This window comes from Gopherus evgoodei, chromosome 5, assembly GCF_007399415.2.
Source record: "Gopherus evgoodei ecotype Sinaloan lineage chromosome 5, rGopEvg1_v1.p, whole genome shotgun sequence".
Taxonomy (NCBI): Eukaryota; Metazoa; Chordata; order Testudines; family Testudinidae; genus Gopherus; species Gopherus evgoodei.
The window spans coordinates 9,898,637-9,924,944 of record NC_044326.1 but is presented as its reverse complement, the minus strand read 5'-3'; the positions used below and the strand labels follow the sequence as shown (position 1 = coordinate 9,924,944).

The 26,308-nt window shown below is 40.8% G+C and overlaps 1 protein-coding gene across 4 annotated transcripts in view; it reads right to left on the bottom strand.

The window, feature by feature from the left end:
* Positions 1 to 26,308, bottom strand: part of CTNNA2 (catenin alpha 2) — an 818,238-nt gene that overhangs the window by 585,432 nt on the left and 206,498 nt on the right. For all 4 annotated transcript variants that reach the window (XM_030563913.1, XM_030563912.1, XM_030563911.1 and 1 more), the window contains 2 exons: positions 10,348 to 10,514; positions 1,114 to 1,233 (listed from right to left, as the gene is read on the bottom strand). In XM_030563913.1, coding sequence (XP_030419773.1) covers positions 1,114 to 1,233; positions 10,348 to 10,514 — 287 coding nt within the window. The remainder of the gene's footprint in view (positions 1 to 1,113; positions 1,234 to 10,347; positions 10,515 to 26,308) is intronic.

Here is a 26,308-nt window from a genome sequence, read left to right as displayed (position 1 = left end):
AAATCATTAGTATCAGACCTAGAAACTACTCATTTAAAACCCCAGAGATGTAAGTAGATCAGGAAATGTCTATGAAGATGTGATTAGGTTTATTCCTTTTATTTCTTTATGGCCTATGGGCTCCTCTGTGCTAAACCCAGGTGCTTTTGTTTTGCTTGTAACCTTTATGCTGGACCTCAAGAAAGCTATTCTTGGGGCTTAATCCTTGTAGTTGTTTCTTTTAAAATCTAGCAATAGCCTGAGTTCCCAGATGTATTTTCTTTGTGGTTTTTTATTTAAATAAAATTTACGCTTTTTAAAAGCAGAATTGGATTTTTGTGTCCTAAGGGGTTTGTGCACATGTTGTTTAATTAGCTGGTGGCCACAGCTGATTCCCTTTTTCTCTCTTAGCTCTTCCCTGATGGGGGTGGTAAAAGGCCTTGAGGGCACCCCACAGGAAGGAATTCCCAAGGGCGCCTTCCTGTGCTCTCAGCAGGGTTCTGCACTTGGGTGGTGGTAGCATCTACCAATCCAAGGTCATAGAAAAGCTGTAACCTTGGGAGTTTAATACAAGCCTGGAATGGTCGGTATTAATCTTTAGACTCCTTGTGGGCCATCACCTTCTGCACTTGAAGTGCCAGAGTGGGGAATTAGCCCTAACAACGTATTTAGGTGCCTAAATATGAATTTACAAGCCTAATTTTAGACCATTTTTGAAAATCTGTCAGAACATTTTTCTAAAGAAAATTTTTTTTTTATAAATAACACTTCATGTAGACCACCACACAATGATCAGATAGTGACCTCCAGTCTCTGCTGACCTGGAGTGGATTGAAGTCACCACTAGATAAGGTGATTTCCTTGGCCATTTACTCTCTTACTCTTTAAGACATTCTTAAATGAAGCATTGTTTGTTTGTTTTTAAAGATTTTCCTTTTAAAAGAAAAAAAACACTTCTAAAAAAGGGCAACTGTGAATTGGAAAATAATTAGGCTTAAGATATAGGTAATGATATAATAATTATTGAAAGATCTGATTATGCAAAGCAGAAACAACATTTCTTTGAACATGATAAAAACCCAGGTTATTTTATTTGACTGAATTTTCACACCCACTGCTTTACAATTTACCCACCTGTTGTCTTCTGGCAGCCACATAGTTAAGTTTCACCATCTCTTTCCCAAATTCTTTAAAACGATTTGCTAGGTCTTGCTCATTTGTTGCGTTCTTCACAGCTTCCAGTGCTTCTTCTACCTAGAATTTAATATATGACATTTATTAGAGTTTTAATCTGGCTCTGTCACTTTTCCCACCTTGACCAAGTTACTAACCTTCTATGCCCCAGTTTATCATAGGCAAATTTGACTCTCAGTTACATCAATGTACAGTAACTCTGGAGTAATTCAACTGACCTCAGTTTGGTTTAATAAAGCTAATACAAAAACTTTCTCTTAATGTTGTTCTGTATTACTTCTTTGCATGCCATTATAATGCATCCTTCATATAACAGTTATTAGTTTAGACACTTTTTTAGATACACTTCCTAGATTAAACATGTTTAATATCTGTGTCATTTTTTTTTTCTATTGGCCAGGCTTGCCAAGGACCTACATTCAACATGTAATTTCTCTGGTATCTGTCTGCCTGTCTGTAATGCAATAACTTATGAATACCATACCCAATCCATTACAAAATTTCAGAGGATATTCTAGGTATCTATGGTCTGAACTTTATGGATTTGGGGGAAAATTGGAAAACCAAAAGGAGAAAAATGGAGGACACAAAGATCCTGTGTCATCTGATTAGCAATCAGCTCTGCAATTGTTTGCTCTATAGACAACTGGATGATGGTACCATTAATGCCACCCAAGAAAGCAATACCCATATCCAAGCTCTGCCTATCCTCCCCATGGAGTTTAATAAGTTGACGTGCTGAAAGACTTATCTCCCAGACTGAAGGAAAACTAGTAACAACTGTGGATGTAAGGCGAGGGAGACCTGGGGGATAGCACCCATCTCCTGGCATGGGAGGAAAATTAGAGACTCAGGTAAGGGAGAGAGAGAAATCTGGCAAAGCAGAGACTGGAAGAGCCTGGCATGGGGGAAGTGGGAAATGGAGGCACACATGGAGCCCCCAGCAGAGACAAAAGGGTGGGAATGAAGGACCCTGGAATGGTGCAAGGAGGACATGGGTTGGGGGGCACATGCAACTAATGGTGGGGGGCAGATTGAAAGACTCTAATATGGAGGAAATGGGGCACACAGGACTCCTGGCAAGGGCAAACTGGGGGGAGTTGCAGGAGTTCCTGCAATAGAGAGGGATAGGAGGGTGACACACAAGGAACTTGTGGGGTGGAATGGAGGGATGTAAGGAGCACATGACACGTGAAATAAGTCTAGTCAACTGAAATTATTAAGTGTGTGACCCTCCAATTGTAAATAGAGAGAACAATTTCATAACTGTGTATGTGTAATATAGGCCTTATGTGAAAACTAAAGGTATGTCTCCTCTAGCACTTTTGTCAGCACAACTTATGTCACTTATGGGTGTGAAAAAACAGCCCCCTAAGAGACAAAAGTTACACCTACAGAAGTGCTGGTGTGGACAGTGCTATGTCAGTGGGAGACATTCTCCTGCTGGCAGAGCTACCACCACTTGTTTAATTATGTTGGCACAGAGCAGCTACATGGGAAATATTAAAGCGGCACAGTTGCATCGGCACAGCTGTGCCACTGTAAGGTCTCTAGTCTAGACGCGGCCAAATGCTAATTACAGCATATAGGAAAAGCAGCAAAGAATCCTGTGGCACCTTATAGACTAACAGACGTTTTGGAGCATGAGCTTTCATTGGTGAATACCCACTTCGTCAGATGCATATAGTGGAAATTTCCAGGGGCAGGTATATATATGCAGGCAAGCTAGAGATAATGAGGTTAGTTCAATCAGGGAGGATGAGGCCCTGTTCTAGCAGTTGAAGTGTGAAAACCAAGGGAGGAGAAACTGGTTTTGTAGTTGGCAAGCCATTCACAGTCTTTGTTTAATCCTGAGCTGATGGTGTCAAATTTGCAGATGAACTGAAGCTCAGCAGTTTCTCTTTGAAGTCTGGTCCTGAAGTTTTTTTGCTGCAGGATGGCCACCTTAAGGTCTGCTATAGTGTGGCCAGGGAGGTTGAAGTGTTCTCCTACAGGTTTTTGTATATTGCCATTCCTGATATCTGATTTGTGTCCGTTTATCCTTTTCCGTAGTGACTGTCTAGTTTGGCCGATGTACATAGCAGAGGGGCATTGCTGGCATATGATGGCATATATTACGTTGGTGGACGTGCAGGTGAATGAACCGGTGATGGTATGGCTGATCTGGTTAGGTCCTGTGATGGTGTCGCTGGTGTAGATATGTGGGCAGAGTTGGCATTGAGGTTTGTTGCATGGATTGGTTCCTGAGCTAGAGTTACTATGGTGCGGTGTGCAGTTACTGGGGACAATATGTTTCAGGTTGGCAGGTTGCCTGTGGGCGAGGACTGGCCTGCCACCCAAGGGCTGTGAAAGTGTGGGATCATTGTCCAGGATGGGTTGTAGATCCCTGATGATGCGTTGGAGGGGTTTTAGCTGGGGACTGTACGTGATAGACAGTGGAGTCCTGTTAGTTTCTTTCTTGGGTTTGTCTTGCAGTAGGAGGCTTCTGGGTACACGTCTGGCTCTGTTGATCTGTTTCCTTATTTCCTCTTGTGGGTATTGTAGTTTTGAGAATGCTTGGTGGAGATCTTGTAGGTGTTGGTCTCTATCTGAGGGGTTAGAGCAGATGCGATTGTACCTCAGTGCTTGGCTGTAAACAATGGATCTTGTGATGTGCCCGGGATGGAAGCTGGAGGCTGCCACAGCCTCAGAAACCACCCTGACATTATCATCAAAGAGGCTGATAAAGGAAGTGCTGTTGTAATCATGAACAGGTTTGACTACCAAAAGGAAGCCACTAGACAAATCTCCAACACCAAATTCTACAGACCACATCCCTCAGATCCCACTGAGGAATACACTAAGAAACTGCAACATCTACTCAGGACACTCCCTACACTAACACTGGAACAAATCAACATACCCTTAGAGCCCCAACCAGGGTTATTCTATCTACTACCCAAGATCCACGAACCTGGAAATCCTGGACGCCCCATCATCTCAGGCATTGGCACTCTCACTGAAGGACTGTCTGGATATGTGGACTCTCTACTCAGACCCTATGCCATCAGCACTCCCAACTATCTCCGTGACACTACTGATTTCTGAGGAAACTACAATGGGTATTGTAGGTGGGTGGGTATTCACTCATGAAAGCTCATGCTCCAAAACGTCTGTTAGTCTATAAGGTGCCACAGGATTCTTTGCTGCTTTTACAGATCCAGACTAACACAGCTACCCCTCTGATACTTGAGCATATAGGAACAAGTCAAAAGCAAAAAAAATTACACTTACTGTTGAAACTAAATGTATAGATTACCCTGTGTTACGTAGCTAACATAGCATCTTTTAAAACGTAGTTAAAACAGGAGGCCCAACATGGAAAAGTAACTGTGGCAAAAGAACTAGTTTGAGGCTTCATTTTCTATTTTTTCTACTGTTATCAAATGTGTTACATTTACTTTTACATAAAAAGCAGAACTTAATAGAAAAAACACGCTTTCCATAGTGATTCTAATTTGTTCAGCAAAAGAGGTGACGATATGGAGCTCCTAGATGTATGACTAAGTGTCCACCTAGTATGGCTCTCCCAAACTTACCAGCTCCAGCACAAAAGCCGCTTACCATTATGGTTATAATCAAAAGATTTAAAATGCTTTATTTATCCAGGAAATAAAATTACCCACCCTGTGAGCAAGTGGGGCAGTGAAATTTTGTGAACCTTTTCTGTCATTTGAGAGATGAGTGAAATTCCCAGCAGAAGAGTTTAATCAGTAAATGTAGCTCTATCCTGATCTGTATCAAGCTGAATTAATGACATATTTAACTGAAACAATAGGTGTTGTCAGTCTGGATATGCTATTAACAGGAGACACATGAACCTTCCTTTTTCAGAGGAAAGGTTATTTAATTCCAATAGGGACTTGTTCCTAATAAAGGATTTAGAGCTCCATCTTGGTCTCTGTAAAGTCTCTGACACCTCATCAACATCAATAACAAGAGCAGGCATCTAATTAATTTAGGCAGGGCTTGAAATACATAGGGTCTGCTTCACCGCTAACTTGTACCTTGTGTAATTTTTACCTTGCAAAGTGAATGTAAAAGGTTAGCACCAGTCCGAGTGGATAATATTTATTCTGTCATGTTTTGGACCCACTTTACACAACAATAAATGGCTGCACAAGGTGCAAGGCCACGGAGAATGAGGCTCACAGAGTCCTGCAGAGAAATATTTTGGCTGGCAATTTAAAAGGATAGCTGTTTTCTGGAGGTGTTACGCTACATCTAACAATTACAAGCTGCACTTTGCTTTTGTGGTCGAATCAATCTGGGCCTGTATCATCTCATTTCTGACTCATAAACTGAACAATGATGTTCAAATCCTGCCATGACAGCTCACAAAATTAGTATGAAAACTATATTGTACGGTCTAATTTGTTCCTGCTATTTATCTACCACCACTTGAAATACTAACCCTCAAGCTTTTAAGCCACACAGGTATGTCTACAAAGCAAAGAAGGATCCGTTGGCTGTGCCAACCAACTTGGGCTTGCAGGGCTTGGCTGGGGGGCTGTTTTATTGTGTAGACTTCCAGAGCCTGAGCTCCAGCGCAAATCCAAAAGTCTACACAGCAATGAAAACAGCTTCACAGCCCGAGACCTGTGAGCCTGAATCAGCTGGCATGGGCCAGCCACAGATTTTTCTTTGCTGTGTTGATATACCCACAGAGTTCTTCTTCAGGTCTGGGAATGGAACTCCCAGAGCCACAGCAAAATGCAAAGTGGAACAGATTGTTGGCATAAGTAGTTAGCACATATTGTAAGGGACCATTCAAGGTAGAGTGGCCCATTATCACCTGTGCAGTCATAGGAGAAAAAGATGGGGTTACTGGGTTACAGATTGTTGTAACAAACCATAAATCCAGTGTCTCTGTTCAGTCCATGATTTTTGATGTCTAGCAGAGTAATGAATTTAAGCTCCCAGGCTTGTCTTTTGAAAGTGTGGTACAGGTTTCCTTTGAGGATGAGGACTGACAGGTCAGATATACAGTGATCACTTTATGAAAAGTCTTCTGCCACAGGGGATATGGTATTTTTTTTATCTAATCATTTTCCTTTTGTGAGTTAACTTCAGAGCACAAACTTCACCCACATAATTGTTATTGTGGCATTTACTCAACAATTATTACTAGACCAATATCAGAACTAGGTTACAAGCAGCTGATAGATAAACTGTTATAATTCCAAATACTTGAGTTATTTCTGCATCATCTCATCAGACAGTTCTCCCTTCCAACAAAGCCACTATTGCACCACCTTTACTGGGAACTGTTAGAAACCATAAATTTAATCTCTGCTGCCTACTTTGTAAAGCTGTTTAAGATCCTTTGGGATGAAAGGGCCTACATGTATTATTTCTATAATACCCTGAGCTATGTAAGTTGTACTTTTGTTATAGCTCAGTGACTGATATTTTTTATTTATTTTATTTTATTGAAACATGGTTACTATACAAAACATCTTCCTATGCAACACATCTTCTCTTTGCCTCAAGTAGCCCAGGATGTTGCAGTGCTGAAAGCACCTTGATTCATCTGTTAATTAGCCGAATTTGTATGACCCAAGGGACAGGTCACTATATCACTGTTCAATAAATGCCAAGCATCAAGGATACAAAGTAAAGTAGGGATGTAAAGCTGAGAATCCCAGCATCACAATATCTGTGTGTGTGTGTGTGTATTAGTTATTTCTAGAGATCATAGAATATCAGAGTTGGAACAGACCTCAGGAGGCCATCTAGTCCAACTCCCTGCTCAAAGCAGGACCAATTCCCAACTAAATCATCCTAGCCAGGGATTTGTCAACCCTGACCATAAAAACCTCTAAGGAAGGAGATTCCACCACCTCCCTAAGTAACCCATTCCAGTGCTTCAACACCCTCCTAGTGAAACTTTTTCCCCCTACTATCCAACTTAAACATCCCTCACTGCAACTTGAGACCGTTACTCCTTGTTCTGTCTGGTACCATCTGGTACCACTGAGAACAGTCTAGATCCATCCTCTTTGGAACCCCCCTTCAGGCAGCTATTAAATTCCCCATCATTCTTCTTCACAAGATACTTAAATTAACATAATATCAAATACCATCTTTTACCTTTTTCCACCCATTTTTAACCTTAGCTCAGTGTTTATTCTACTGAAACTGTTCAAGCTAAAACCAAGGTCTTTATAGCCTGATAAAATAATGGTGCAATTTAACTGGCTGGGTAGGAAGGGGAAGTAATAGGATGTACAGGACAATAATGAGAAGGACTTGTTTTAAACCCAGTGTGGTATTCAATTTACTTATGAGAAAGGAATTGATTTCCCTTTCCCAGAAATGTCAGGAGGCCAAGTTCCATCTGCCTTTGCAAACAGTTCCAGTTTCCTCATTCAGTAAAACCTACAATGGCCCAATGAAGTAAAGTGGAGAAAACAAATGATTTATAAAATCAAAAAGATAATGAAGGCCAATTACAATTAACTTTAAGGGGTCATTGTAGTTCCTAATAAGATTGTGCTACTTTTTATTCCAACTAGTATTTAAGAGTCAATATACCTCAGGGAAAGGTTTTACTTATGCTCATATATTATCGGCAGAAATAAGTAAGTTCAGAATGAAAAAAATATGTAGGGTTGACAACGACATGCAAGTCACAAATAATGCAGTATGACTTTCAAGTCTCAGGTTGAGTTTCTAGGGGTAGAAGTGAAATTTTAAAATGAGAAAATAGTAGACGGAAGCTATTGAAAGTCTTTGAATATGGATTCCTAAACTGATATTTTTCACAAAGTCACATTTGAGAATATCCTCGTTCTTCAAATAAACACGTGAGAGTGTTTAAATGAATATGCATATATTGTTACAATTAAACAGTAATTAATTGATATATATACTCTCTCACACACACACCTTTAATATTAATGCTAGCAGTAAATGATATAATCTGATAAAGTGATTAACAATCTTTCTGAAGAGCACCTACGTACATTCACAATTTGATTAAAATGCACTTCTCTCCATAAAGACTGAAGTGCAACTCACTGCCTTGACGTGATTTCAGTTAAAACTGATGATAGTACATTTTACGGTGCCTCTTGGATAAATCATTTCTTATAACAAAGTGATTTTAATTAATTAATTTTCAGACTACCTCAAGTTAAAATCATTACATACTTTAAATCAGTCTTTGTACATTAGTTGAAAGTTGATATTAATGCTGTTCCGTATGTGACAACTACCACCATCGATCTTTGGCCTTTTAATGCCAAAAAGTAGCTTAAAGATACTTTGATCTCAAAAATAATAATAAGGTGCAAATATTTGCATTGCCAGTCTCTATTGGAAAATAAAAATAATGAGTGTTCTTTTAAAGCTGTAAAATTAATGCAAAATGATCAAATGCAAAGTTAAACTTTCAAGTGCTTAAACACAATCTTAACAAAAGGCACAGGAGACAAAAATACATAAAAATAAGGGTGCAGGTTCTTTGAAATAATTTCTTGGATGATTTGCAAAAGCTACAAAGTATGTTGATATATGCTGGTTTGAGAATCCACAGAGACAAAATGATATGAGAAAATTACTAAACAGCTCCCATTTACAAAAGATCATTTGGAGAATGCCACTCTAAGCAGTATATCATCTTACTTCCAACAAAGGAATTTATCAACACAGAAAGCCAAAAAAAATCTGGATTCTGCTCAGATACAACAACAAATGAGCTCTTCTCCTTTGAAATGGTCTGGATAAGAATTTGAACTGTAGTGTACACATAGGCGATCTCTTACTGTTAAAATTAAGAGTTAGAAAGTCTCCACTGACAAAGCATTATCTGAATTAGAATGCTGTTCATTATTAAGTTGAAAAAATGAAGGCATATATGAGACTCACACTGCTTATACAGCACGTAATCACAGGGCAATGTGCTGACATTTTACTACGATAGCACTGCATTCATTAGAGCAGTGCTTTCTAGCATTTGTACAGAAAAGCATTTGTCATTTTCATTGTAGACTCTGTTTTCAAAGGATAAAAATGTGTGTCTACAATCTCTTCCAGGCTAAAGGTTCTCATATATCTCTGCAAGAGAGCAATATCTACAATTTACAAAACGAGGGTATGGGAGAGTACCTTTTGGGCCCTTTATCAATAAAATAAACAAGGTTTTAAACATTACGTATATGCATTTTTACACCTAGGGTCAGGGCCGGCTCCAGGCACCAGCCCAGCAAGTAGGTGCTTGAGGCGGCCAAGGGGAAGGGGCGGCATGTTTGGCTCTTCGGAGGCAATTCAGTGGCTGTCCCTTTCGGAGGGAAGGACCTGCCGCCGAATTGCCGCCGAAGAAGAAAGCGGCGTGATGGAACTGCCGCCCATAGCGATTGCGGTTTGTTTGTTTTTCCCCGCCGCTTGGAGCAGCAAAAACCCTGGTGGGGCCCTGCCGAGGATGGTGGTTGTTTTATTATTTATTATTATTATTATTTCTTTTTCTTCTTCTTCTTCTCCTCCAGATTAGTAAAAACTGGCCATGTGATAAAGACCAAGAGAAAAATCATTCATTAAGCTGTGCTGTATGCCTTTACAGACAGTTAGATGGGCAGCAGCAAAAGCAGAGTACAAATCTACAATAAATCATTTGCTAAACTACATGTCCTCTCTGTTATTTTTTTTTCATTTTTGAATACTCAGACACATACCCTGCTTCTAATCCCAATCAATGTTCCACCCTTGCGATACATTCAGTAGTCACAGAGAAGCACCTAACTGACACTGCACAACAAAACTGTAGTACTTAAATTCTGCCACAAGATAGCAATACTCTACAACTACTGTGCATTATTAAACCACTGGCATGAGCTTTGTGATTTAAATGTGGCTTTTAGTCCAGCATGGTACACAATAGCAGTACAAGTACAATCTATTAGAAGTACCTAGCAATGCTGATTTTAACTCTCCAGTACATTAATTCATTTAGATTGAACATGTAAGGGTCTAAAAAGGAGAAATGTATTATATTCTAGTTCCACTTTAGTGCTTCTACAAGAACAGCAACTACAAAGACAATAGAAAACTTATAAACAAAAGTTCAAGTTTCACAATTTATAATTCAACACATCTTAAACGAAGAAAACAGTGTAGAAAATTAAAAAGTCATACAATTTTCAGGTGAGACAAGAGCCTCATGACATCAGCCATATCAGCCAAGATGAGTAAGCGAGTAACAGCCGACAGCAAGGCCCGAGCAGCCCGCACCATGGTGCCTCGTTTCACGGAGGAACATGGATCATCAGCAAACTCTGAAGAGGCAATTCTCATTGTTTCACCTACAATACAATAAAATCATTTTGATTACACAAAAGGTTTCACATTTACACCACCCAGAAAAACACACAATTCCTTGAACTAATTAACTGTTGCTAGCCAGGAAGGAATTTAGGTTTTGGTTTTGGTTTTGCAGTAGTGGGTTGCTGAAGAGAGGGGTTCTGTGCAAAGTGTTTTAGAATCCCAAAATGATCTGAGATGATCAGATCAATTACAACAAGCTGCACAGGAAGTAGCTATGCATTTGGCAGACTAGGCAGCAACCTTCTCCACCCAGACTACACTCCCTACTGTTTTTCTCCCATTGTATTAATCTCTTCTGTTTTTATTGCAGCCACCTGCTGCAGAATTAGAAGAATAAGATACCAAGACAAACTGTTGAATAGCCACCTGCAGAGATATTCACCCTAAGGTTAGAGTAGCTGCTATTGGAGAGCTGAAGGAAACATAAAACTCACCTCCTTTTATGCGGATGGACAGAGTCAGAGACGCACTAGGTTGATTCCAACTGAAATATGCAAAATTTCCTCTCATAAACAGATTTTCTAATGTACTCCCATTGTAGTTATCTTTCCCCAATGAAGGTCTCCTATCTTAATATCATAGAAGTCACCACTTTCTATGGAGACTCACCAATCCACTCATTCTCTGCTCCCAGCTTTCCCTCCCATTTCTAAATTACTTCTTGACCAGCTCCCACTCCAATTATCCTCTCAAGTTTCTACCTCTCATTTGCTCCTGGTGCCCTGTTCATATGGACAGAGATCTTGATCTGATCTTCCCCCCAAACCTATCAATCTTGTTTACAGATTTCTCATGCCATTACACTTATTTGTACAGACGCCCCCCGGGGTTATGCAAAATCCCTGTAATGAACCCACTTCTCCAGTCCTCCCTCTGCATACTCCCCATTCTGTCTACACTTGTTTCACTTAAGATACTTCTCCCAATTGACTTGACAGAACTCTTTCTTTAAGCTACTTATCAGAGACTTAAAACATGGAGAACAAAGTCCTCTGCTTACAGCACATGGATCTGTAGTATTACTATTTGTTAAGCTTCACTCAATATGCTAAAATAAGGTTTTGATCAATTTTTAAAAATTTTGTTTAGTGTCTGGATAATGTAATAACATCTCTTATTATTAATAATATTAATTATTATTACTATTATTATTCAAGTGCCAAAAGTGTTCTAGGTGCTTAACAGAAACCAGATCTGAAGAAGACCTCCATGGAACTCAAAATCCTGTCTCTTTCACCAACAGATGTTGGTCCAACAAAATATGTTACCTCACCTACCTTGTCTCTTTACTAAGACTAAATATTTTAGAATAGAAGACGAGAGTTTATAGGTAAGGCTCCATGTTTGTCACAGAGGTCATGGAAGTCATGGATTCTGTGAGTTTTCATGATCTCCGTGACTTCTGCAGTAGCCCTTGTGGCTGGCCCAGGAGCCACCTTAGAAGCTCGGGCAGTCCCTGGGCCAATTGCACCAGCTCCTGCTGGGGCAGTCTCAGGCCCCCGTGCCCTCCAGCAACAGGAGTTTGAGTGTAGGGGGCCTCAGGGCTGGGGACTGAGGTGCAGGGTTGTGCTTACCTGGGGGAGTCCCCTGGAAGGACGACAGGAACACCTCTTCCTTGGCTGCCAGCTCCACATGCTGCCTCCGCCCACAGGCACCACCCCCATAGCTCCCATTGGCCATGGTTCCCAGCCAATGGAAGCTGCAGAACTGGGGCTAGGAGTGGAGCAGAGGAAGTACGTGGAGCTTAGCTGGAGATTGATGCTTCCCAGAAGTCAGGTAGGGAACTGCCCTGCCACCCCCCCCCCACCACCCCACAAGTACTCAGGCTGCCCCCCCCCCAGTATCTGCGGTGCCCACGCTGCCCCGAGCACCTGCAGGGCTCCCCTGAGCGGCACCACCCCTGAGTGCCAGAAGTGCCCCTCGGGCCGTCCCCTCCAAGTCCCCCCCCCAAGTTTTAGTCAGGGGTACATAGTAGAAAGTTATGGACAGGTCATGGCCTGTGAATTTTTGTTTACTGCCTGTGACCTGTCCATGACTTTTACTAAAAATACTTGTGACTAAAATGTAGCCTTATTTACAGGCACTTTGGGAAAAAAGATTGTTTTAAGACAGCACTTGGAGAAGAGGATTAAGGCCATGATGGATGAAGGTATGAAGGCAAATATGGAAGAAAGAGATGAGGGGAATGGTTTGTCATATAGTTTGGGTGGAAAGGAAGGAATGACAAGGACAGGAGATGGAAAAGAGATTATGGCAAAGATATAGGCAGGAGTTCAATTGTGAAAGGCCTTGAAAACAAGAATCATAGAGTCCTCTGGCAGCTTGTAGAGGAATTTGACCAACTCATCCCAAGTAGAATAATCATAACAGGGCAAAAGGGCTTAATGATTCACTATACATAGTGGCAACCCTGCATCTGACTATATACTTCTGCCAAAAATATTAATTTTTTTGGGCATCTTTGTCTTTGGGAGAAGCTTTTGCTCTACTTTGGCTGTCTCTTTCATTTACTGTCACTGCCTCCAGGGAGTCCAGTGGGGTGTCCTGATAAAAACGGTTTGTACTCTTGTGAAGAAATTTGGTATTTGTGTTACATGCACAGCCCTACCAGTATGAGGGATCATGGAGTTTTCCCTAATGCTTTTATAGGCTGCATACTTACCTCTTTATAGGGAGAGCAACCTTCCCTGACATAGCGAGGTGTAATATGTTCCCCAGAGGTAATTGGGGAACATGGAAGACCTGGGAGATGGGTCGGAAACAAGAGGGAGTGTGGCTATAATGGCAGAGAGAAAGGAGGGTCAGGGCAAAACTGGGAGGCAAGATCAAAGCAGTATCTTAGATGCCTATATACAAATGTGAGAAGTATGGGTAATAAGCAGGAAGAACTGGAAGTGCTAATAAATAAATACAACTATAACATTGTTGGCATCACTGAAACTTGGTGGGATAATACAAATGATTGGAATGTTGTTGTGGATGGGTATAGTTTGCTCAGGAAGGATAGACAGGGGAAAAAGGGAGGAGGTGTTGTCTTATATATTAAAAACGTACACACTTGGACTGAGGTGGAGATGGACATAGGAGATGGAAGTGTTGAGAGTCTCTGGATTAGGATAAAAGGGGTAAAAAACAAGGGTGATGTCGTGCTAGGAGTCTATTACAGGCCACCTAACCAGGTGGAAGAAGTTGATGAGGCTTTTTTAAACAACTAACAAAATCATCCAAAGCCCAAGATTTGGTGGTGATGGGGGACTTCAACTATCCGGATATATGTTGGGAAAATAACACCGCAGGGCACAGACTATCCAATAAGTTCCTGGACTGCATTGCAGACAACTTTTTATTTCAGAAAGTTGAAAAAGCTACTAGGAGAGAAGCTGTTCTAGACTTGATTTTAACAAATAGGGAGGAACTTGTTGAGAATTTGAAAGTAGAAGGACGCTTGGGTGAAAGTGATCATGAAATCATAGAGTTTGCAATTCTAAGGACGGGTAGAAGGGAGTACAGCAAAATAGAGACCATGGATTTCAGGAAGGCGGATTTTGGTAAGCTCAGAGAGCTGATAGGTAAGGTCCCATGGGAATCAAGACTGAGGGGAAAAACAACTGAGGAGAGTTGGTAGTTTTTCAAAGGGACACTATTAAGGGCCCAAAAGGAAGCTATTCCGATGGTTAGGAAAGATAGAAAATGTGGTAAAAGACCACCGTGGCTTAACCACGAGATCTTGCATGACCTACAAAATAAAAAAAAGAGTCATATAAAAATGGAAACTAGGTCAGATTACAAAGGTTGAATATAGGCAAATAACACAGGAATGCAGGTGCAAGATTAGAAAGGCAAAGGCACAAAATGAGCTCAAACTAGCTATGGGAATAAAGGGAAACAAGATGACTTTTCATCAATACATTAGAAGCAAGAGGAAGACCAAGGACAGGGTAGGCCCACTGCTCAGTGAGGAGGGAAAAACAGTAACAGGAAACTTGGAAATGGCAGAGATGCTTAATGATTTCTTTGTTTCGGTCTTCACTGAGAGGTCTGAAGGGATGTATAATATAGTGAATGCTTATGGGAAGAGGGTAGGTTTAGAAGATAAAATTAAAAAACAGCAAGTTAAAAATCACTTAGAAAAGTTAGATGCCTGCAAGTCACCAGGGCCTGATGAAATGCATCCTAGAATACTCAAGGAGTTAATAGAGGAGGTATCTGAGCCTCTAGCTATTATCTTTGGAAAGTCATGGGAGACGGGAGAGATTCCAGAAGACTGGAAAAAGGCAAATATAGTGCCCATCTATAAAAAGGGAAATAAAAACAACCCAGGAAACTACAGACCAGTTAGTTTAACTTCTGTGCCCAGGAAGATAATGGAGCAACTAATTAAGGAAATCATCTGCAAACACTTGGAAGGTGGTAAGGTGATAGGGAATAGCCAGCATGGATTTGAAAAGAACAAATCGTGTCAAATCAATCTGATAGCTTTCTTTGATAGGATAATGAGTCTTGTGGATAAGGGAGAAGCGGTGCATGTGGTATACCTAGACTTTAGTAAGGCATTTGATACGTCTTGCATGATATCCTTCTTGATAAACTAGGCAAATACAATTTAGATGGGGCTACTATAAGGTGGGTGCCTAACTGGCTGGATAACAGTACTCAGAGAGTAGTTATTAATGGCTCCCAATCCTGCTGGAAAGGTACAACAAGTGAGGTTCCGCAGGGGTCTGTTTTGGGACCGGCTCTGTTCAATATCTTCATCAACGACTTAGATGTTGGCATAGAAAGTACGCTTATTAAGTTTGCAGATGATACCAAACTGGGAGGGACAGCAACCGCTTTGGAGGACAGGGTCAAAATTCAAAATGATCTGGACAAATTGGAGAAATGGTCTGAGGTAAACCGGATGAAGTTCAATAAAGACAAATGCAAAGTGCTCCACTTAGGAAGGAACAATCAGTTTCACACATACAGAATGGGAAGAGACTGTCTAGGAGGGAGTATGGCAGAAAGAGATCTTGGGGTCATAGTGGACCACAAGCTAAATATGAGTCAACAGTGTGATACTGTTGCAAAAAAAGGAAACGTGATTCTGGGATGCATTAACAGGTGTGTTGTGAACAAGACAAGAGAAGTCATTCTTCCGTTCTACTCTGCGCTGGTTAGGCCTCAACTGGAGTATTGTGTCCAGTTCTGGGCACCGCATTTCAAGAAAGATGTGGAGAAATTGGAGAGGGTCCAGAGAAGAGCAACAACAATGATTAAAGGTCTTGAGAACATGACCTATGAAGGAAGGTTGAAAGAATTGGGTTTATTTAGTTTGGAAAAGAGAAGACTGAGAGGGGACATGATAGCAGTTTTCAGGTATCTAAAAGGGTGTCATCAGGAGGAGGGAGAAAACTTGTTCACCTTAGCCTCTAATGATAGAACAAGAAGCAATGGGCTTAATCTGCAGCAAGGGAGATTTAGGTTGGACATTAGGAAAAAGTTCTTAACTGTCAAGGTAGTTAAACACTGGAATAAATTGCCTAGGGATGTTGTGGAATCTCCATCTCTGGAGATATTTAAGAGTAGGTTAGATAAATGTCTATCAGGGATGGTCTAGACAGTATTTGGTCCTGCCATGAGGGCAGGGGACTGGACTCGACCTCTCAAGGTCCCTTCCAGTCCTAGAGGCTATGAATCTATGAATCTATGTCTATGAGATTGTGGGGATTTTCCTCCACAAGCTCCATCTGTACTCCCACAGATATAGCCTGGAGATCCTGATAAGACTCAGAATCATCTGGTACCAGAAAAAACTCTGGCCTTATGTGGTTAAGAGGACGAGGTGTTCAGAGGAGGCAAGTTAGAACCCTCCTGAGGCTGGTCTTGCACTGTTGATGCTGGAGGCCTGTCTGAAGCAGGCAACAGACAGTGCCACTCTTCTTCACCCTGCAGAAGCTCAGTACCGACATTGAGCAGTCTATCATTACCTCACGGAGAAACATCACCCTTCAGTGGTTGCCTGGCATTGACTTTGGATGGTCTTTCAGTACCAGGCAGGGAGACTTTCCTTCTCAGGGACCGATTTCTACAGTGCAATGCAGACAAGGATCTAGGTGCAGGTGTCGTTCCCATGGTACTCAGTAAGGCCAACGATGGCTGGTACTGTACAAGAGGTCAATTGTGTCTAGACCAGGCACTCCATACTCTCAATTGGCAATTCTCAGGATGACTCAACGAGAGTGGAGATGATCCCTGGAGGAAGCCCTGAATTCCCTGAAGTTGGAAACTTAGGAACCCATTTCAGACTCTGAGGAATATGGTACTCCAAAGGCCAGGATGGCACAACAAGATATTGAGACCATGATCTACATGGGACATGAGCCTGCAGTTCCGGAGCCAACACCATGGGCTTCCTAGATATCAGTACTGTGCCTTGTGGCAGAGTGGTTAACATTGAACTGAGATTGCTGGAAGTGGTACCAGCCCAGAAACCACTGGCACTGTTGCAGATCCCAACATTGAAACCAACATGGGCACATGTGACAGGCCTGATGAGGTACTATCAGCCTGAATAATCATCAAGATCAGTACAGAGAGGCTCAGCAGATCCTGCACAGCTGTGTATGCTTCAGAGGCGATTGGTACTGAAATGGGCCTTTGCTCCACTGCGAGCCTGAGGCAACAGCTTCAGCATGTGCACCAAGGAAGTAGCTGGGCTCAACAGTCCCAGCACAGGAACTAGAGTCACTGGCTCTAACCTGGTTGAGCCACTACGAGGAGGTACCAGGGAGCAGCAGGCCATAGAGGGTACTCAACCTTTGATACTAGAGTGGCTAAGTTTTGCAGTTGAGGAGTGCCGAGTACTTTGAGGATATAGAAATCAACCTCTTCTTTGGCTTCAGTGGCCAAGGGCACTCCATGCACTTATACCTCTTTGAGACTGTCCTGTCAAAGAGGCTCTCTTCCTGACTCTGGGGGGAGCTGGGGGGAGTACTCCTGGACACAGAAGAGTGGCATCCATGAAGATGTACCTGAGGCGTTCTTCTCTCTACATCTTATTTCTTGTCTTGAAGCCCTAGCAAATCAAAAAGCCATGCCTAATATGACCCTCACCCAAGAACTTCAGGCAGCAAGAGTGTGGGACACTCACAGGCATTGGTTTGTGATACCCTGTTGCCGGATTCATTGACTAGTTATTGATTATATTGATTTTTAAGAATTTCCAGTTAGTCACTGATTAAAATTCTACAGATTAAAAGGTTCTAGTTGCAAAAGCAGGCACAACAAAATTAAATTCTATGTCCGGTTGAAAACCCTGGCATGCACAGTGATACTCATGCTGAGGGTGAAGCAAAGCTTTAAATACTTTTATTAGCATAATTAGTAAAAATACAAATGCTCCAACCCGAATGATAATATAGCTGCAGTGAAGAATGAAGACAGTGTCCAGCACTATCTCTAACACACACTCACAGCCTTATCATGTAAACTTAGTGGTGGGAGACAGTTGATGTTGTGCGAGGGTCCTATCCTGACTCTGGCATTTTAAGCGAGTCTGATGGTCAAGATCTCAAAGCTTACAAGGTGGTTTGGCCAGTTATAGTGCCTGGTAACTGCCATGAATATTTATATGGATGCTCAACCTCCTTTGTCCATAATTAACTTCCTCACCCTAGTAATGATGAGGTGCCCTTAACCTATAGGTTAGTATATTAATGATCTCAACCCATTATCACATATGTAAATTTGTTGCCAGCACAAGTTGTGGTTATACTTTTGCAGATGTTCTTATCCTAAAATATCCAAAAGCTGGTATCAGTTCATAATCCTGTGGTTACTTGGTTTAATTTTATTCAAAATTCCCCGAAATGTGATATTCCCAGTTCTCCAATAACTGAAGGTCATTACTGGGTAACTCACTTATGCTAAGGCTCATAGGCCTCAAAGCCTTATGCTAACTACTTAAGGTAAATATCTTACAGAGGGTCGGTCTGTAGGTGTCCTCTGTTAACAACATAAAATACCTTTAATCTAGATTTATGGGCTACAACCCAGAGAAGGTTTTGTAGCCAGGGGATATTGGCATAGGCTCCCCCAGTACCAGCCAAAGCTCAGAGTCCACTGACAATGGACAACTGGTAAAGAAAAAAAAAGAAAAGCAAAAGAGGTTCAAGGACCCCAAAACGAGTGCCATTAACTAGCTAACAAAAAAAACTAACTAAAAACGGCATGTTTGCTGAAGGAATGACCACCACCAAGGGTAAGAAGAAACTGAAGGACTGGTGATGTGCGTCTGTCCTTTATATCATTGGCTTGGAGCACAAGAAACACTAGGGCACAGGTGTAGCTGACCCTACCTCTGGTACCAATGCATGAGGTGAGCACTCACTTGGGGAATGGACATATACAACTACTCAAAGAAGAATGGAGGACACTGGCATAGTGGGCTGGAGAAAAAAGTACATGATGCCACACACTCGTATGGGAGAGGTTATTTTCTGGTTAAAAGATCTATTTCTGTAAACATTTATGAACATCAATAATTTTACACTTACATGAAAATGCCCATCGATTTCAATGGATCCTAATTTTGTATGATCACTCAAAAGAATGTGTAATTAGAAGTCTCCTGCAATGCTAAATTTGAATATAAAGCAGTACTCAAAGTACTCAAGTTGGGGATCTGTTTCACAGATTAAAATGGATTGGATCAAAAGGGTCACAGCAGTGTCAAATAGAGAGCTCTCAGAAGAGCCGTTTCCTGGTGAGAGGGCTTTAAAAATGCATTTGAACAAGCTGTTCATTCTGCAAAAAATTGCCATGAAATCATGAATTGCCATCAAGAGCAATGACAGCACTTATTGAAAACTGCTCATTGCTGTCAAATGAAAAATAATGAGAAAAATCAGAACATACCATCTTCCCAATTCAGGCAGTGACAGCAAGAGTACATTCCGAAAGTAAATGCAATTATAAAGAAAATTTCATTGGTGAGATTACTGATCTGTGGCCCTCTCTAAGAACAAAAATAACAGTTGACAATGTTTGAGGATCTCAGAGTGTTTAAAAGTAATCGAGTCCATTTATAGAACATTGTTAAGGCCCCATCTATACTTCAAACTGGAACCATATTGTAACTGCACTGGGTGAAAAGAATCATTCTCTAACCCAGGAAGAGATGAAGTCAAGTTCCATATTCTAGTTGCCTTTTCAAATTCACTATTATCCAGCTGAATCCCACATGTCCTGCTATATCTACTTGTGACTTGGTTTTCCATAATCTAACTTTCACAGCTTTGTTCTTTAACTACTGTAGCAACAAAGGAATTAACAGTATTTAAGATGACATTTTTATAGTAACATGCACCCACTATTGCTATAAGATTTTCAGTTTGTTCCAACTTTATCTCCAGTGTAAAGACTCATGGGAGAATGTTCCTAATGTGGAGTCAAACCTTACTTCTGGTGTCTTTATGACCACTAAAACAGCATTCAAAGAAATCTCTGAAGACAAAACTCCCCAGCAGATAATACAAACAATGTGTAGGGGAGGCTTTCATATCCTCATTGAAGAATTTCCACTGGGACTTCCTTCCTTTATTACCACTGTTAGGCCTAATTATTGTTAGTGTAATTTGTGTGCAAAGCCCCTAGGGTGTTAAGTAAGGAACGTACAGTCTAAGTGCATGCATAAAGATTCCAATAGTTTCTCTTACTCTCTCTATTTTGCAGCCAGACTCACAAAGACAGAATTTGTTAGATTTCCAAAATAACTGCCAAAACTCATAACAGAGACTCATAAAAATTCTTTGTAAGAGTAAAAGTGAGATAACAAAACTAACTCTTAGGAGGCAAAATGACAGTTAACATCTTATACTATATATTAAGCAAAATGAATAATGTGAAAGAAAACTACTAAGCTGCAGTAAAACAGTGGACAATATTTCTGAACCAAAGAGATTCAAGAAATTTCACCTTATGAAAAATCCTCCTATGGGATCTCCCCTCCCTCATTTCCAAATCTAACACCACCTGAAGAAAAATCAAGAATATTTACAACACAGAATGACCATGTATCCATCTTTAAAGGAAAGCTGCTGATAGTTGCATGATTCCCCCACTTTCTGTCCTGAGTTAGCAGAGGTTGCTGTGTGGCTACACAGCCAAACTGGCAGGTACAAGCTCTACACAGACTTACAATTAAGCATCACAGTATTCCTGTGCAATAAAGTAGGTACAGTAAGTATTATACTCATTTTATATGTGAGGAAATAGTAAAAGAAAGAAGGTAAAGCCAGCTTTTTTTTAAAAAAATGATATTTTTTAGGTGCCCCTCTTGAGACACCTTTGTCTGGTTTGCCCTTTAAGTCCCTGCTTTTAATCCATCTGCAAAACCTGAGTGTATGCAATACACTCCTTCCCAAACCCCAAATTATCCTTGCATGCATTGGTCTTGGGAATTGGCAGCTATAGCACATGGGGGTTTCCAACTACATCCTGGATGGGATTCCAAACAACTTATCTCATGTGTGCAGCAGAACTACATTGGCTCTGTGGCCTTCAGGTTCCTCCAAAGCCAGTTGTGGAATGGGAAGTGGGATTTTCCTCTGTACAGGAAAGTGCAGGATTTCCAAGGGCATTTTAATGCAAGGTTTGGCTTAGTTTGAGGAAGGATTTTAAACATGCAAAGCCCATTTGTCTAAGAGTAGGAAAGTGAGAGGATACTTGAATGAGTTACTACTGCTTATGAATCTTCATAATACTTTATTCCAAAGATTGCCAGCAATGACATATCTAGGTTTAAAAAAAAATGTTCCAGTTATTTAATTGTGAATTGTTGTATTACTTTAGATGGAATATACTAGCAAAAGGTTAACATAAGCTAGTCACTGTGCTACTTTAAATAGTGTTAATCGAGGTTCAGGGTTTGGTATACAGAGATCTCAGCTTGCTTAATACAATGGAAAACGTGCTACTAAAAATCTTTTTTAACCTTCTATTAAAAGTACAGTAATTAAAATGATCACAACAGAACACTTAATATTCCCAAGAAGTTTAACTTTATATTAGAGATTTTTGTGTCAAAGTGACCGGTTTCAAAGTACAAATTCAATATTATGTCTTATATTTAAATTAGCATGTCAAGGCAGTGTTGCTATGTCAGGAAGAACCAGGGTTTGAAAAGTCAGCTCCTAAGTGACCAGAGGAGCTAGTGAACAGAAGCAGCAAACAGGGGAGTTTTGTGAGGAAGTTTAGAGAGAGAGTGAGAGAGCCAGACACAACTAATAAACAGTCTCTAAACTTAGGCCATTAAACTTCCCCTCAAAAACAAACAAACAAAAATAACCCAGTAAGAGCTAAAATAATGCAGGCAAAAGTCCAGCACCAGCGTGGGGGGCTATCAAGTTTATTGCACTGAATGCTCCATGTATAATTACCTGCTTTTTGGGCAGATGACATCCATATGCATTCAATGCCAGCAGCTCATGACCCTCAGAGACCACATATGGGCTCTGGAAACCAGAGTGGCTAAACTGGAAGAGATAAGGGAGACAGAGAGAACCATACAGAAGACTTTCTGGGACAAAGTAGAGAGGTCCCGCCCTCCCTGCCCAGTCTGACAGCCTCTGTGCTGTTGAGGAGGATGAAAGTCTCAGGAAAGGAGAACATCAAGGTGGAGTGGAGGGAAATGATCACATAGTTGGGACCCTACCTCCAGATTAAGTCATGATTTCTTTTTGCACTGAGGATACCTCTTCAAGGGAAAGGATCCCTGTTATTAGGAATGGACAGGTAATAGTGATGCTGTTTTTCAATTATTAGAAATATACATAGGGTATATATAAGGTGCCACAGGATTCTTTGCTGCTTATACATAGTTGGGTTGGTGACGATTGGGAGAACTGCACAGTGAATTGCCTACTGGGTGCAAAGGTTGTGGAGCTCTCAAGACAAGCTAATGTGCAGTGCTGGGGAGTAGCCAGTCGTTGTGGTACATGTAGAGACCAATGACATAGGGAAAGGTAAACAAGAGGTTCCGAAAAACAAATCTAGGCTTCTAGGTGAGAGATTAATGTCCAGGGCTTCCATGGTAGCATTCTCCAAAAAGTTTCCAATTCCACAAGCAGGGCCAGCTAGATAGGCAGATTCGCAGCATCACAATGTATGGATGAGTCCATGGTGAAGGGAGGAGGGCTTTAGGTTTATTAGGAACTGGGGAACCTGTTGGGAAGGGAGGAGCCTATACAGGATAGACTCCACCTAAACTAAAACAGAACCAGATTGTTAGTATGTAAAATTAAAAAGGTGGTGGAGGAGTTTTTAAACTAAGGGCTGGGAGAAAGCCAACAGAGGAGCATATGGTTTGGACAGACACATCCCTTAGGCAAGGATTTATTAAAGGGTATACTCTATATTCTATTAGAGGATGAAAGTTAATTAAGTACAGGTAGGAACCTGAAGAAAACAGTCAAACAAATAATAATGAGTCCTAGTCATACAATCATAGAGTCATAGAAGATTAGGGTTGGAAGAGACCTCAAGAGGTCATCTAGTCCAAACCCCTGCCCAAAGAAGGACCAACCTTAACTCAATCATTCCAGCCAGGGCTTTGTCAAGCCAGGCCTTAAAAACCTCTAAAGATGGAGATTCCACCACTAGTTATATCAGTTATATCACATGAAGACAGACAACTAAACAGTGACAATTTTATAAGTGCTCATTTACAAATGCTAAATCATAAATATTAAAATGGGTGAACTTTGAGTGCCTAGTATTAAACAAGGATATTGATATAATAGGCATCACAGACACTGGGTGGAAACATGATAATCAATGGCACACAAGTAATACCAGGGTACAAAATATATCAGAATGACACAATAGGTCACACTGATGGGGTATTGGTGAAAGATAGTATAGAGTCAAATATAGTAAAGACCAAATGAATAAAACTGTAACACAGACTCTGATAGAAATTCCATGCTTGAATAATAAGAATACAGCAGTAGGAATACACTAGTATGTCCTGTTGTGCACTGTTAAACAGCTGTCATGTTTCATGATGGTAATGACTACATCTCAGTAGTGAATGAATAAATCCCTATGCAAAGAAAGTATGATCAGTTGGTAATATTTGGAAAGCACTTTGGGAGCTTTCATGATGAAAGGTGCTATATTAACGTAAGATAATCATCACTGGCAGCTCTCCAGATGCACCAGTAAGCTGCTGTTGAAATCTTCATCTCCACTGTCTCTTCTTCTTAAATCCCCTATTAGTACTTTCCCTGGATCAGTTTCCATTTGAAGCAGTGGTTTTGTTCTGCTTTGGGGCTTTTATGGCAGATTGACCTCTCCTCTGAACAGATTCTCCTACTCCTCCCTTCCCCCACCAAGATTCATAGTGTTCAAAGTCATTGGGGACAATTATATAATCTTGTTTGACCTCTTGTATATCACAAGCCAGTAAATATCACCCAGTTAAGCTTTTATTAAGCCCAAAACCTTGTGCTGGACTAAAGGTTATTTTCCAGAAAGGCATCCAGATTTAAAGTGATGACATCAAGGGACAGAGAATCCACCACTTCCCTTGCTAATTTCTTCCAGTGCTTAGTCAACCTCAATGTTAAATATTTGTGCCCAATTTCTAATTTGAATTTGTCTGTTTTCTACTTCCAGCCATTTGTTCTTGTTATGGCTTTCCGCACCAGATTAAAGAATCCTTTAGTACCCATATTTTCTTTCCATGAAGGTACTATACACAGTAATCTAGTCACCTGTCAGTCTTCTTGTGTACATGAGCATGGGATGCAGTATTCCAGTGTTGGTCTCTCCAATGCCATATACAGATGACACCTACTCCTACATGCTATTCCCATATTTATACATAGAGTCATATAGTTTAAGGCCAGAAAAGACCAGCAGATTCTCTAGTATGACCTCCTGTAAATCACAGGCCACCAACACCATCCACCAAGCACATATTATATCCATCCACTGAAGTCAGACCAAAGTATTACAACCCACAGGAGACTACCCTATTATGTGCCACAGGCAGAGAACAGGGGGGACCAAGGTGCACCGTGCCTGGGACCCCCACAATGACAGGGAAATTATTAAGTGAGATATACCCAGATAATTCTGACAAGGGACCCACACCCACATGCTGCAGAGAAAGACAAAATAAACAACCAAACAAAAATCCATAAGGTCACTGCCAATCTGATCTGGGGAAAAATTCCTTCCTGACTCAACATATGGCACTAAATTAGGCTCTGAGCTTGTCAGGAAGAATGAGCCAGCCAAGCACCTGAGAGAGAGAATGCTTGGTGCCACTTCAGTTCCCTGGCCCTCCCCATCCAATATCCCATCTCCATCAATGGGCATCCCTGATGTTTTGAAAGAAGGAAACAAAAAAACAAACAACAAAACAGAATTCATGGCAGGGAGAATCCCTCCCTCACCCCCCTACAGCTGGCCAGCTGAAACCCTGAAGCATGAACTTATAGGAAGATAAGATATCTGGGTCCCTTGCCAGAAGTAAGCTCTTGGGCTGTTGAGCCTAGCCTTTTACTATCAGAAACAACCCTGTCATATAACTTTAAGGTATTTACGTGCCAAATGTGCTAAACATTTGCATGCCCCTTCATGCTTCGGCCATCATTCCAGAAGACATGCTTCCATGCTGATGATGCTTATTAAAAAAATAATAATGTGTTAATTAAATTTGTAACTGAACTCCCTGGGGAGAATTGTATGTCTCCTCCTCTGTTTTACCTGCATTCTTCCACATATTTCATTTTACAGCAGTCTTGGATGATGACCCAGCACATGTTCATTTTAAGAACGCTTTCTCCTCAGATTTGACAAAATGTAAAGAAGGCACCAATGTAAAATTTCTAAAGATAGCTACAGCACACAACCCAAAGTTTAAGAATTTCCAAAATCTAAGAGGGACAAGGTGTGGAGCATAGTTTCAGAAGTCTTAAAAGAACAACACTCTGATGGGGAAACTAAAGAACACGAATCATCAAAATAGAAAATCAACCTTCTGCTGGTGCCTTCTGACTCAGATAATGAAAATGATCATGTGTCAGTCCACACTGCTTTGGATTGTTATCGAGCAGAACCTGTCATCAGCGTGGATACATGTCCTCTGGAACAGTGTTTGAAGCATGAAGGCACATATGAATCTTTAGCACATCTGTCATGTAAATATCTTGTGATGCTGCCTACAATAGTGTCATGTGAATGCCTGCTCTCACTTTGAGCTGACGTTGTAAATAAACAGCAGGCATTATCTCCTGCACATGTAAACAAACTTGTTTGTCTGAGCAATTGGCTGAACAAGGAGGAGGACTGATTGGACTTGTGGATGCTTTTTAAAGTTTTAAATTGTTTTGGTTTTGAATGCAGTTATTTTTTGTACATAATTCTACATTTGTTAGTTCAACTTTCAAGATAAAAAGATTGCACTGGAGTACTTTAATTAGCTGATTTGAAAAAGATTGTTTTTTATGGTGCAAATATTTATAATAAAAAAATAAAGTGAGCACTACACTTTGTATTCTGTTATAACTGAAATCAGTATATTTGAGAATGCAGAAAACATCCAAACATATTTAAATAAATGGTATTCTATGATTGTTTAACAGTGCAATTAATCACAATTGATTTTTTTAATTGCTTGACAGCTGTATGTTTAATTAGTTATATAAAGTAGAACAGCTCCAACAGGAGAGACTGCGACAGCCCTACTGCAAAATACCTAACAGAATGCTAGTTAGGGCAT